General features: G+C 37.7%; 1 protein-coding gene across 1 annotated transcript in view; it reads right to left on the bottom strand.

The window, feature by feature from the left end:
- The window catches only part of LOC136799686 (uncharacterized), a 43,690-nt gene extending 41,467 nt beyond the window's left edge, over nucleotides 1-2,223 (bottom strand). Inside the window, exons 1-2 of the mRNA XM_067056400.1 lie at nucleotides 2,148-2,223; nucleotides 861-1,007 (exon numbers count right to left, since the gene is read on the bottom strand). Coding sequence (XP_066912501.1) covers nucleotides 861-1,007; nucleotides 2,148-2,223 — 223 coding nt within the window. The remainder of the gene's footprint in view (nucleotides 1-860; nucleotides 1,008-2,147) is intronic.
- Between the last annotated feature and the right edge of the window lie 11,076 nt (nucleotides 2,224-13,299).

Here is a 13,299-nt window from a genome sequence, read left to right as displayed (position 1 = left end):
TCTCTTTGGGAATTGGATGAGTGATTTTCGTGAAGAAATGCAATAAAAATACTTCGAAAAATCATTTAACGAGGGAAGGAGAGTGAACAATAATATCATTACTGCGGACATAGCTAGTACACGAGAAATCGGTAAAAATCTAACCTGAGATCGGATTGTGGTTGTTTTCTGCCCACAACGCTGAAGCTCTAAAGGGATGGGCAATCTCAAAATCGTAAGGACCGCGTTCGTCTAAAAGGACTGGGGATAACAACAAAGTTGCGTGATTGTGTTTATGAATAGGGCGCCGTATCAGTTTTTTACTTTCAGGCGCACAACAAGATTCTTGTTGTAGAATTTTCCGCGGGAGAACTATTTTCCTCAGATGTATAATTTTCAAGTGCCTTCAGAGGTTTACCGTGCACGTAAGAAAATTATGAACAGCTGTTATCAGATTACAAAAATCTGTTATTTGTATATCCAGTGTATAATAAATCCTTGATCAACCCATATTTGAGGGGATGCGTGCAGCCTATTTGGAATGTAAACATAAAGACCATGTTCAGACGTTACGGTTACGTTCCTTTTCGAAACGAAACAGTTCCGAAACAAGTGTGAACATCAAAATTCGAAACGTCAAAAACGAAGACGTTACAAAGCAAAACAGATCGAAACGGTTTCACTTCACTTTTTTCATCGGAACGGAACTGCTTCGTTTTCTTGCTCGTTTTCTTGCTCTTCCGAAACCAATATGAACACACTCGATCCGTAATGAAACGTAACGAAAATCATACCGGAGTGAAACGGAACGGTAACGTGTGAACATGGTCAAAGAGTTCACTTAATTCGCATTAAAATGGTCACGTGGTTACAAGACCTACCATTGTGCAAACAATTACAAGAAGTTGGACTTAAAGCCATTCCACTCTTTTCACAATAGGCGCAGCACACGGAAACACCGTTGATACTGCCTTGCCATCCACCGCATGTTCCACAATTCACACCTTGCCAACAATCACCACCGATCGCTAATGAATAACCAAATAATTACAATTACAATGAACAGGAGCCCCTTGTTCCCGTTTACTCCAGGCTTTATTTACGTTATTTATTGACGCCAGAGAATTCATGATATACACCACTGCAATGAATTCACGAAATTATGCAACTTTTCTGTTTTTGTTCCACCCAATACGTCACTTTTTCTATTGTTTGAGTGACGTGTTGGGTGGAAAATTTTCTTCTCAGAAGACTCTCCAGTGGTGCATATCATGAATACCCTGGCGTTGGCTGATGCAAGCTCCTCCTCTCAGAGGGGGAACTTTTCAAAACAATACGTCATAAAAAAATCTGACGTTACAAAGTTACACTGCAATGCAACGATTTCAAAATCCAAGACCAAATGAAATCTCTTTTTTTTTCTTCATTTGTTCCTGGATTTGAAACCATTGCATTAATAATAATTAAATATTAAATCAAAACGTTCAATATTGAATTGCTTAAAATACGTAGAGCTAGGAAATATAATTTAAAGTTGAATAAAAAATTGAGATCACGACACAAACAAATGTAGTGTAAACTGAATCGCAATACTGTCGAAATAGCACAACCTAGCGGGTCATGCCAGCCCCAAAAGCATAAGCAAAAGCAATGGAAAATACGATGAAAAAATTAAAACCAGAACTATGAGAAGTACTAAAATCTATGAAAAGCTAAGATTTCAAAATATTGTTATTTAACAAATCAATTTCATCAAACCTAAGGTTTGGTTTAAGTGTTCGTGTACCGCGAATACATGTTACGACTGATCTCGTTAAAGCAAACAAAATTTTTCTTCTAATCCAATTTTTAGTTTGAGACGCGTGAGAATCAGTCTTATCTTAGTAGATTAGCTAACACTCCAAATAAGTGCTCAGCCTCTACACCCATTCCACCATTCATGGAAAATATTAACGGAGTGAATGATCCATGATCAACTTTGATAATTCGTTCGTTGTAGTTTCTCTTTTTTTCCCGTTCGTTTGACACAAAAGCGCTTTTGAGAATTTGGGCTGTGTATCTCAGAGCAAAGGCGTTGAATACCTTTACATCAAAAAATGCTCGTTGTCCACGAACCCAAAAGCCTCCAGCACTGATGTCAGCTCTCGCGTTGTCAGTCGTGATCGCACCTTTGTTTAAACGTTCGCCAGTGATCGGCTCCAACATTGGTTCGATAGCGACATCATGTGTCACTTGATTCAACATTTGAGCAATTGTATCCCTAAAAGTGTTGTGCCACTGGTAGATGAACCCTCCTTTAGGGCAGGAAAGTGCATGCTCGACAGAGAACGACTTGCCACACGCACATGTCGATGGTAGGTGCTTCTTGTTCCATCTGTATCGGACGGCAATTGCATCGAAGAACTCCCTTTTTTGATAGGTTGAAATTTTCAAATTTCAGGGGTACAGTGGTCAACAAATTGGATGCACCTTTTGCTTGAGCAAGATCGTTCGCTTTCACCACTTGATGTGTCATTTCCCTGCGGAGATTTTCGAGGATGATTGTTCTTCCTTCTTTCCGTTTTCTCTTGATCTCAGACTTTGCTGCCCTGTTGTCAACTTCGTACACTGGTTTCTGTTCGATGATGTCTTGGGAGAACTTCATTGTAAGTTCTCTGGAGTTTTGGAATTCTTCCTTAGTGATGGTTTTCATCAATTGAAGGAATGAAATGTTTGGCAATAACTTCATCGAGGGGCTTCAGATATTCCTCAATTCTGGGCATCACACGTAGGTAGTAGGTGAACTTGCTAACATACCCACCAACGAATGCACAGTAGGCGAGGTGTGGTTCTGATCTTGCGATATCACTCAGTGTTTGGAGCTCAGCTTGCCATTTTCCTATCAATTTCTTTACATATTCCTGTTGGTCACCCTCTTGACCAATGAAACCATCAAGATATTTGTGTCCATCAATTGTGATGTTGATTCCTGTGTCTTTGAATAGCACCTTTGCTTCTTCGAGCTTCTCCTCCTTCACTATCAAATACGACTTGGAAGCTTTTGGGTTGTAACCTAGCAGAGGTCCTAAGTCATTGACGTTATCCCACCACTTCTTCAGGGCTTGAGGCTTCCCAGTACCAGCGAGGTCACCAGCATATGCAGCATTTTTAACTCCTTGTGTCAGCAAATCTTCTTGAGGATCTCAAGCAGTGGCATCAATCCAATTGCATATGCTGGCATTGCTGTAGGGTCGCCTTGTGTGGTACCTTCTTGCGATGCAATTTTCTTTCCTCCCAAGAGGAAAAGTCTTGATGGGCGGTGGTAGCAGTTGTGAATATATTGAGCCATAGCTGGACACAATATTTTGATGTTGTGGATCAGTAATCTTCTGTTAATGCTGTTGAAAGCATTCGCTGTACCTCTATTATCACTCCGTCTGTCTCATCTTCTTGGAAGAGTTGGTTGATTGCGTGAACTGCCGCTTCACAGCCAGCCTGCTGTCCAGCGCACATTTGAACACTAACAGTTGCTTTAAGGATATCTGGCTTGATGGTGTTGATCAGAACTTTGCTGAAGATACGTCTCGTCACTTCTCCAATTCAAATTGGTCGTACCCCTGGGTTTTTGTCTAGAGGTATCAATCTACAAGCAAGTACAGCTTCAATTGATCGCCTTTTAACATCAACTTCTTGTCGGCATAAGATTTTTAGCATGCGTGCCATTGCTTCCCTCAAATCAGAGCTGTATTTGCCATAGTTCTTGGAGGCAAGGATACGTCTCCATTGGTCAGCATCTTGTCCTGATAGTCCAGCAGCACCCTTTGTCTTAATGGCTGCCATCTTTTTTTTTATCTATATATAGGTAACACGAACAAATAGTACAAAACTAAAGGTTCCTAGCCTCCCGCAAAAGGACCGTGACCAGATCATACCGCCAGGAGGTAGGAACCCAAACTAAGCTAACAATAAACTATTAAATGAACTAATAAATGGGAAAAAAACTAACTACAGAGGATAAATACTAACAGAAATTAAAAACAAAAACTAAAAGAGCTAGGAGAGCAGTTGGAGTAAAAGACTAAAATAGCGGTCCCCCAAAACGGCTTGTATCACAGATAAATTTTATCGTTATACTCAATATATCATGATTTTGGATAATGCTAAAATCGGGTTCGCCATAAAGAAGTATTCTACACAATGTTTTGGAATTAAATGGAAACAAGGTTATGTCAAGTTGAAGAAGGCTGTCGAACATAACAAGTCTGTTATTGGAGTAATCAGAGCAATGCATCAGGAAATGTTGTGTCGTTTCAACAGAATTACTTCGACAGTTGCAGAATGGGTCGATTGTGTCTGCAAAGTTGTGTCTAAATTTGTGGTCCCGAAGATGACTGAAACCAACCCTTAATCGGTTAAGTAGAACCACGCCATCGTTGTCACTAGCCCTGAAAACTGAGTTAGCGCAAGGTCTAAAAAATTTTAAGAATTGCTTGTTTGAATAATGAAATAGAAGGAAGATTTCGTATATTTTCGCCCAGGTTATTCCATTCATTGATGCAAAACGGAAAAAAGGAGGCACGGTAACGTTCAGTCCTACAAAATGGTGCCTCAAATGGTGGTTGTATCCTCCGCCCTGCCCTACGTTCCTCCTCCCCTCTTTGCGGAGGAAGAACATTTGAGAGATAAGTAGGTGCAAAGCCATTGATTATTTTATAAAAGTAAATTAGTCTTCGACTTAGTCGCCTGTCCGACAGGCTTTCAAGACCTAACTCAAGATAAATTTTTTCTCTTGATGTTCCTCTGAAACATTTGAAACAGTTATTGCAAGACAAGCATCATATTGAACTGATTCTAGTTTTTCAGAAAAATTGGAATTACCTGGACGATCATACACGACATCTCCATAATCTAAATGTGGTCTAATATGGGTTTTAAATATCGTGACTAGTGAATCCCTAGGTAGGAATGCACGAAGCCGACGATTAAGACCAAAATCTTGATTGGCTTTTTTTTTTTTTAATCAAGATGACGGTCAAAAGCCAGCTCTTGATCAAGTATGAGACCAAGATGTTTTTGATGATCTTGTCGAGCAATGGCTGCGTTGTTAAAATAAATTTCTGGAAGATCAGGTAGATTTATCCTCCGAGTGAAGTACACTTCAACAGCCTGTTTAGAAGGATCAGGGTTGAAGGCCATTTTCCATTGATGAGCCCACTCACTAACCTTCTGCATATCACTGTTCAATTCGTCTGAACAGCGAATATGATCAAGGATAAGGGAGAATATTGACGAGTCATCAGCAAAAATTTTGATCATGGAAATAATTCCTTCAGGGAGGTCTTTAATATATATCAGAAAGAAGAGCGGTCCTAGAATAGAGCCTTGAGGTACACCGGCCAAGACCTCCGTCCAATTGGAAGCTTGGCCATCAAGAACCACCCGCTGTAACCTACCTGAGAGAAAATTTTGAAGTAATGAGAGAAGGGGCCTGGACACACCATATGACTTAAGTTTGAAAGTCAGCCCATCATGCCAAACTCTGTCAAAAGCTTTGGAAATATCAAGAAATACTCAACGAGTATCTAGAGGTGGATTTGAATCGAAACCTACCAGGTTGTCGTGCGTTATGGACAAAAGCTGGGAAACACAAGAGTCACCCTTGCGGAAACCAGATTGGGAATTAGTAAAGAGATTGTTGTTTTCAAAATAGGTGTAAACAGAGTCAAAGATGCATTTTTCAAAGATTTTACCAAAAATAGGTAGAAGAGATACTGGTCTGTAGTTTTTTAACACATTCTTGTCCCCTTTGTTTTTATAAACAGGGACAGCATTTGCTTTTTTCCAATTCGATGGAAAAAAGTCCCATCAATGGACTCAAAGATGATTGGGTCAACTGGAACTACTTCTTTCTTGGAGATGATACGATCGTCGATGTGTTCGTTTGTATTTGGATGAAGCGATTTAGGAGTGTTTATTACATCCCCAGTTGGTTGCAGGATACCACTCGAAGCTGTATCTTCAAGAGTTCTGATTGCCGCGGAGATGTTGCCCTTTAACATGTGCTTCGTGAAGAGTGTGATTGGCTTGTTTTAGTCTTTAGTCTTTAAAGCGTCAACTCGGGGAAGACGTTTCTGTATTTCTCTTGTTTTCCTCAACAATTTATCAAAGTCTCCTTCTTTCCAGATGTTCAATCTCCTAGCTAGCGTTTCTGAGTGTTCTCTAGCCTAGTAAACTAGTTGGTTATTACTTATAACTAGGTCATAGTTGCGACTAACTGCCACCGTCTTTTTTTAATACACAAATTTAGTCATTTGAAGGTCCAATAATGTTTTACTAGTAAATGACATTTCTCAAGGAGTTTTGCGTATTTAAAGGGACATAAAAGTAGTAAAATGTAAACACTACGCATACCACGTGTCATTAAAAGAAATAATCAATATTACTGACAAAAACAAACTTGAAAACAATAGAAATAAAGAAAGTCTGCCATATTTGTTATGGTTTAATGTTTTGGCATGTGACATTTGTTTTGATTTTGTATCCCCACAGGAAAAAATCCTCGATTCCCAAATTTGGGAATTTTAATTTACGTATCTGGAAGTTTTCACATTATGTTTACTTTGTAATTTTGAGTTTGGGATTCTGAGAGGTTCGGGATATTGCATTTCACGATTGGGATTTGGGTTTAAGTTAAATTAGAAATGCCTTGGGAAAACCAAAATCACAATGTGGAAAACTTATATAAAACACTTAAAGCTAAAACAACCAACTAGGTTTGGGATAATGCCGTTCCCAGGCTTGTGATATATATCTAGACTTTGTCATAAAATTCCATAAGTTTGGGATTTGCAATTTCCCAAACTTGTGATTTTGGTTTTAACTTTAAACCCTTTTAAAACATTAAAACTTGCAGTAAGGATTTGCTGACCACTTGGGACGACATTTTTTCAATTTTTCCAGTTGGAAGGGTTCCCAGTGGGTCTGTGAGAAGGGTGTGTACACAATATGACAAACACACGCCGTCAGTGCTCTAGACTAGTTTTCTAACTTGGAATTTCCAGTTAAAACTTTGTTTCTAAAACCTCAAATACAAAAAAACTGAAAATATATCACCTAGAAAGTTTAGATTGGGAATATTGATTTCACATTTGTGATAATCAATTTCCCAAACTTGTACTACGCATGCGTAAGAAAATCACAAGTGAAAATTCAGTCGAAACTGTTCAGATTGTATGCAATTCATTATATTATGAGGGTGTATTCGATCAGTGTGTAACACAACGCTAAAGGTGAGGCGCCCCACAAGGGCGGTCTCGTTCGTTCGCAATGGACTTGCGTCATCAGCTTTTTCAGCAACAGATTTAGCTGCTTGAAGAGGATCGTTCTTGATAACAAAATCAATTTTTTCAGAATCAGTTTTTCTATAAAATGCAAAAACCATCCTCCTTCATTTTCAGAAAACATCTCATTTATATTTTGTCAGAATTTAAATCATCGATGTAAACCCAACCATTTTTAATAAATAAGCAACATGTAAAATAGGCACCACAATCCCTTACAATACCCTGTAATTTATAGCTGTTTTCTTTCACTAAAATCTGCTAAAAAAAACCTGTATTGTAGACACATGAATAATTGCTGGGGGTATTTGTGCAAGAAGCATCAGTTGAACACGGGGATGGTAACGCAGCACACTAATCAATCTCTTGAAATGAAAATTCAATATTGTTAGAATTGTTAGAATTGTTAGAATATGATATCTTAATCTTAGGCGATGACGAAGGCACTTTTATAAGAGCTAACTAAATAAGAACATAAGAACAAGTTAAGAATATTTTAAGGCTTCGTGGACTCTGAAACATCCAAATTCTTGGGAAAATGGACAAAAATATTCAAAGAATGGCGAAAATGAGAACGCGTTTAGAACATTTTTAGGCTTAAAACTGAAAAAAGTTAAGAACATCGGAAGGCTTCAAAAATTTTGGATGTTCTTCTAACTAAAAAACGTGTAATGTGAATGAGAAATATAGTACTTGGACGAGAATTAGAAAAAAAAGACTCTGGTTTAGACTTTTTTAGCATAGTAAAAACCAAGAAAAACCCTTTGATCGTCAGCTATCCCTATTCCAAAATAAACCCCTCTGTACAAACACTTAGAAAGACGAACAGACAAATAGACAGACAGATAAAAAACAAACATAATACGCACCTCTACAGGTTATCCCATCTCCAATAAAACCAGTCTTGCAAGCACAGGAATAACTCCCAATAGTATTTGTGCAAGTAGCATCAGTTGAACAAGGCGAAAGTGATGCAGCACACTCATCAATGTCTTGAACGAAAATTACAACAATGAATAATATTTTGGTGTTGACTTTTATTTTTGTATGAACTGAAAGAGGCTTTGATTATCACCCAAGTAGAAAACTACTGTAAACTATCCCTCCATCATAATTAGTCTCCTTCCTCAGTGCAAACACTTAGACAGACAATACGTAAAACATGAACAAAACACACACCTATACAAGTTGTTCCATTCCCTGTAAAGCCTGCATTGCAAACGCATGAATAATTGCTGGGGGTATTTGCGCAAGTAGCATCAGTTGAACACGGCGAAGGTGATGCAGCACACTCGTCAATGTCTTGAAATGAAAAGTCAATATTGTGGGAATATAATATTTTGTTCTTCCCTGTCATTTTAAAATACGTTTGATTGCCTGCCGATTACCTTTGCACTTTAAAAGATGAAACCCTTCTCGTGTAGACAGATAAATAGAGAGACAAAATACAAACATAACACCTGTACAAATGATTCCATTCCCTGCAAAAAAATATAGTTACGTTTCGTAACTTATTATAATGCGGATACATTTAAACTGTCACTGCGGTATCTACTTAACTAACACCTTGTTGGAAATTGAGCCCTTTCTTTTGACAGCAAGAATACAAAACAGACAGAATATTACTACTTTAACGAAATGTCTCAAATAAAAGGTTCTCTTGAACAATCAAGTTATAATAATTCTTCTGAAAAACCAAACGCTGTAAAGAGAGTAAAAATATTCACCGGTATGGCTGATACAGTGGAGTCTCCTCCATAACTGTAACAAAGATTTGTTCGAATACTGAAATATCGAGTTATGGAGTACGGTTTATGACGCATTATTAACTGGGGCCATGAAACTTGTTTGAGTTAGGGAGAAATCCGAATTATAGTGGTTTGAGTTGAATAAACTCCACTGCATAATAAGAAAGCCTACCAGCACAGTCAGTGGGCGTCGATAATTCATATCCAACATCACATCCACAATATAAATCGAATGTTGTATCATTCAAAATACACTGTTGTGCACAATTGCATCTGTCGATTCCTACAAAATGAAGATTATTGAACGCATCAAATTTCCCGTATAAGCGTAGTGGTATAGTGGTTATCATCCCTGACTCTCGCCTGGGAGGCCTGAGTTCGATACTCCCCATATCTCTACGATTCACTTGGCAAGTGAATATACCTTCGCCCGGGGCAACCCATGCCATGTGAGGAGAATTGGATACCATTACTCTGATACAAGAGTGTGGATAGATTATATAGACATTGCGACGTGCCATGGCACTCATAAGGTTCGGCCTCACGTGAGCATCGCTCTCCCAGTGTCGTTCGAGTGTCATGGTATACGCCATGGCTTTACAGCTCACGTCTGCCAAGTCACAGTGTCTGTCAGCGCCGTGATTCCTACTACTTCATGGGTAGGACACATCCCGAATGTATTCTGAGGGCTCGTATCATATATCTCAAATTTCCTGTTAGAGTTGATAAATGTCAGGTATGTGCGGATCAAACCTCTGAAAACCGACAATTAGAGAAACTAACAGTTTTTGCGAAAACTTACCCTAAGAGAGAAAATTCTCAAAAAAATCCGAGGTCGACAACGAAAAACACTTAATAAGGTCATCGAAAAAACAGTGGACTTAAAATGATTCAATTGGCAAACGACAAGTGGATAGATATGACAATGCCATCACTTTCAAGTGGATAAATTATGTAAGTGAGGAGAGAGACTTTTTGTTGTTTTTGTAACCCTGCCTTGGAAAGACTTGGGGAGGTAAAAAAATAATGGAGGTCTTTAGCACTGATAGTAATCACTTTAAATGAATGATCGAATTCATTAAAGTTGAATATGTAATATTTTGTCGGCGAAAATCCTTCTTAATTAGTATCGAAAACCAGATTGGTCCTGACGAAAAAAGACAAAATGGGAAGTAGGTTTAAAACTTCAACAAAGGAGGAAAGGTGAAACTTACTGAGCCCAATATAGGCGGACCGACATTTTGGTGGTAATCCTTGATCGCAAACACTGACATATATATGCATGTTCATCGATATGTTAAACTGACCATTTACTCGGAGCTGTCCAGTAGGTAAAAAAGAGACAGATGGAAAAATCAATTGATTCCACGTAATTTCATAAGTTAAAGTACCATTGTTACCAAGATCCGGATCTGTAGCGTTAAAAGCTGGAAATGTGGCATTAATGTAAGTTACATTTGTATAAAATATCCTTGGATCATTTATTGAGGTGATCTGAGGTATGTTATCATTGGTGTCAAGAATATGGAAATTGAGTGTCAGGTTTGCTGTAGATTTTACACCGTTCCCAAAAAGACTTATTGCTTGGACGATTAACCGTGCAAAATCATTTATTTCACGATCAGGAGGATTTTTTATCGTAAGATTACCATCTTTCTCAGTGAGGTGAAAATAATCATTTTCATTCCCTTCTACAATATAAAAATGTTCATCTGCAGTTGTGGTTTGGACTTGGTAAACGAAAGATTCGTCATTCTCAATAATACTGAAGTTACGAGTTAATGGTTGTACGAATTCAGGAATGTTGACGTCACACCAATGAATATGTACAGGAACCAAAGTACTCGCCAGAGTTGCATCTGACGCATCAAATGCTTGGACCATGATCAAAAACTCATCAGCGTCAACCAATCTTAAATCTTTATGTCCCTTCAAGATGTGTCCTGTTTCGTTGATATAAAATACATCATCCATTGTTGAATTTCCAGTATATACATTATTGGTGAAATTTGCATCTTGATCAAGAGCAGTCACATGATCAATTGATTCATTAAAGACCGGCTCGTAGCAGATATGAATTTGGTAATGTATTGTGTTGAAATATGGAGCTTCGTTCATATCATTAACTGTAATGTTTACAATAGGATCATTAGGTGTTGCAATCTTGTTTACATCGTTGTCATAGTAAACACTGATACTCAGGCTGTAATGCGATTTTGTTTCATGATCCAAGAGCGTCGAGGTGTAGATACGGCCCGTATTATCAATAAAAAATTGCCCATGTTCATCACCGCCTTGAATTCGGAATTGCACACTATGGCACACTTTGACGGTATTGACACGATGGACGTATTGAAGTGGTGGCATGTTTTCATCAACTGATTCGTATTGTGTGGTGCCACCGTCGATCCACGTGATGTGTGATTGTACTAAAATTTAAAAAATGTACATTAACCCTTCAAGCATCTCAGGGAGGGGGCAACTCCCTAGAATGAAGTTTTTGTATAATTTTTCAAATATTTATCGAATTGATTTGACATTTTGCGTGCACCCAAATATGAATCGGCATCATTGGTGAAAATTTCAGCATCATTGATGTCATCATTCTTTAAAAATACCGAAAAACCGAAAAACCCTCTAACTTTTTTTTCGCTTTAATTTTTTTGCCCAAATCTTGTGAGGTAACTCTACACGTAGACTAGCAAACTAGTCTGTAAATTAATCATGTCAGAGGGCGGGAACATAAAGGCGGCGGGCGTTTGCTAAAATAGGAGCTGCGTAGGAGAGCGAGCAAAAGTTGGTGAGAGGCTGCTGATATACAGACTAGAACATTCTGCCACGGCTTCATTTTGGAGGTTGTGAGAACGGAGGAGTGCTTTCCTAAATTTTGGAGGGAGAAAAGCCGACAGACCACTTTGTTTTGAATTTTGGGTGGTGGAGGAGCCACCTTTCAAGTTTTGAAACTTTTACATCTTTAGTTGTTTTTGTTATTCATACATTCTTAGAAAGGTAAGTATTTGCAATTTAGCTTCAGTTTTCTACAATCATCAAAAGCGTACAAGGATTATTCAGTTTTCCCTATGCAGGTTGGTGGCTTTTTGCTAGCCTAGGATTCAAGGTAAGAAATATTTTTTCTATTTTGGTTCCACCTAAATACTTTTTGCTTTTTATTTTAGTACTTACAGACTACTTGTTAAGGAACTTGATTACTCTAGTCTCATTGTGGCTAAGTGAACCCCTCCAACACTCTTTTCTATGAATACAACAGTAACACTAACCAGGCAGGAACTCTGCTCAAAAGTACCCCACAAAATAACCTTTTTGAAAAAATTTTGACACTATTTTAAGAATAATAACATATCATAATAATCAATAATTCTGACACTTTTAATATCTCACGATAATCTAACACAGGTTTACAAGAAAAAACTTTTTTGGTACAGTTTGAAAACTATTTTTAGGTTATCGTGAGAATAAACAGCGTTTCCTGGTTAGTTTAAAGAAACTCCAAAGATTATCCCTCTCATCACTCTCAATGTCATTACTGCCAGGCTGCTGTCTGACAGTCCGACCCTCTTCGACAGACTCACTGCTACAAAAAACAACCTGTCCTGACTGTCAGCATGTAACGTACCAGCCAAGCACAGGAAAATTACACGTACACATAGAAAATTAAATGGAAAACTTACAGAAAAGTACTTACTTTTAATAGTTAAGATGTCATATTTTGAATAACTTAAACTAAAACTCCAACCTCAAAACAATGACACATTGGTGCATAATTATTATTATAAGTGTATTATTATAATTAAGTTTTTCAGTCTGTCGAATGAAAAATGTAACATCTGTCATGTACAAATTTAATTTGTGAAAAATTGAAATTTGCAGAATTTAGTGCTGTGATAAGATAGCTCTGGTAGAAAATCCAGAGTCTATATGGTGACAGAAAAGTTTTTGGGTACACGTATTCATGATTTTAGAAAAATGCAGTATTTTTGTCATGAGAAGAGAATTATTGTAAATTCTGACCTTTTCTATAGACTGTGGCTATGCACTGAAGAATTTTCTTGTCACACCAAAAATGCTGAAAAATTAACCTTACACTTTAAGATTTATGGCTAAATTTTTTTGGGAGTTTTCTTGCCACACTAATTTTACAATTTAATATAATTATTTAGATTAAAGTTACCTATTTGAGAAATTTTTGTTGTCAAACTGAGAATTCTGAATTTTCACCGTAATATAAATTCTGA

The sequence above is a fragment of the Clytia hemisphaerica genome, unplaced genomic scaffold (assembly GCF_902728285.1).
Source record: "Clytia hemisphaerica strain Z4C2 unplaced genomic scaffold, Clytia hemisphaerica genome assembly, whole genome shotgun sequence".
In the NCBI taxonomy this organism is placed as follows: domain Eukaryota; kingdom Metazoa; phylum Cnidaria; class Hydrozoa; order Leptothecata; family Clytiidae; genus Clytia; species Clytia hemisphaerica.
Note: the sequence above shows the minus strand (reverse complement) of the source record. Positions and strands in the feature narration are given on the sequence as shown.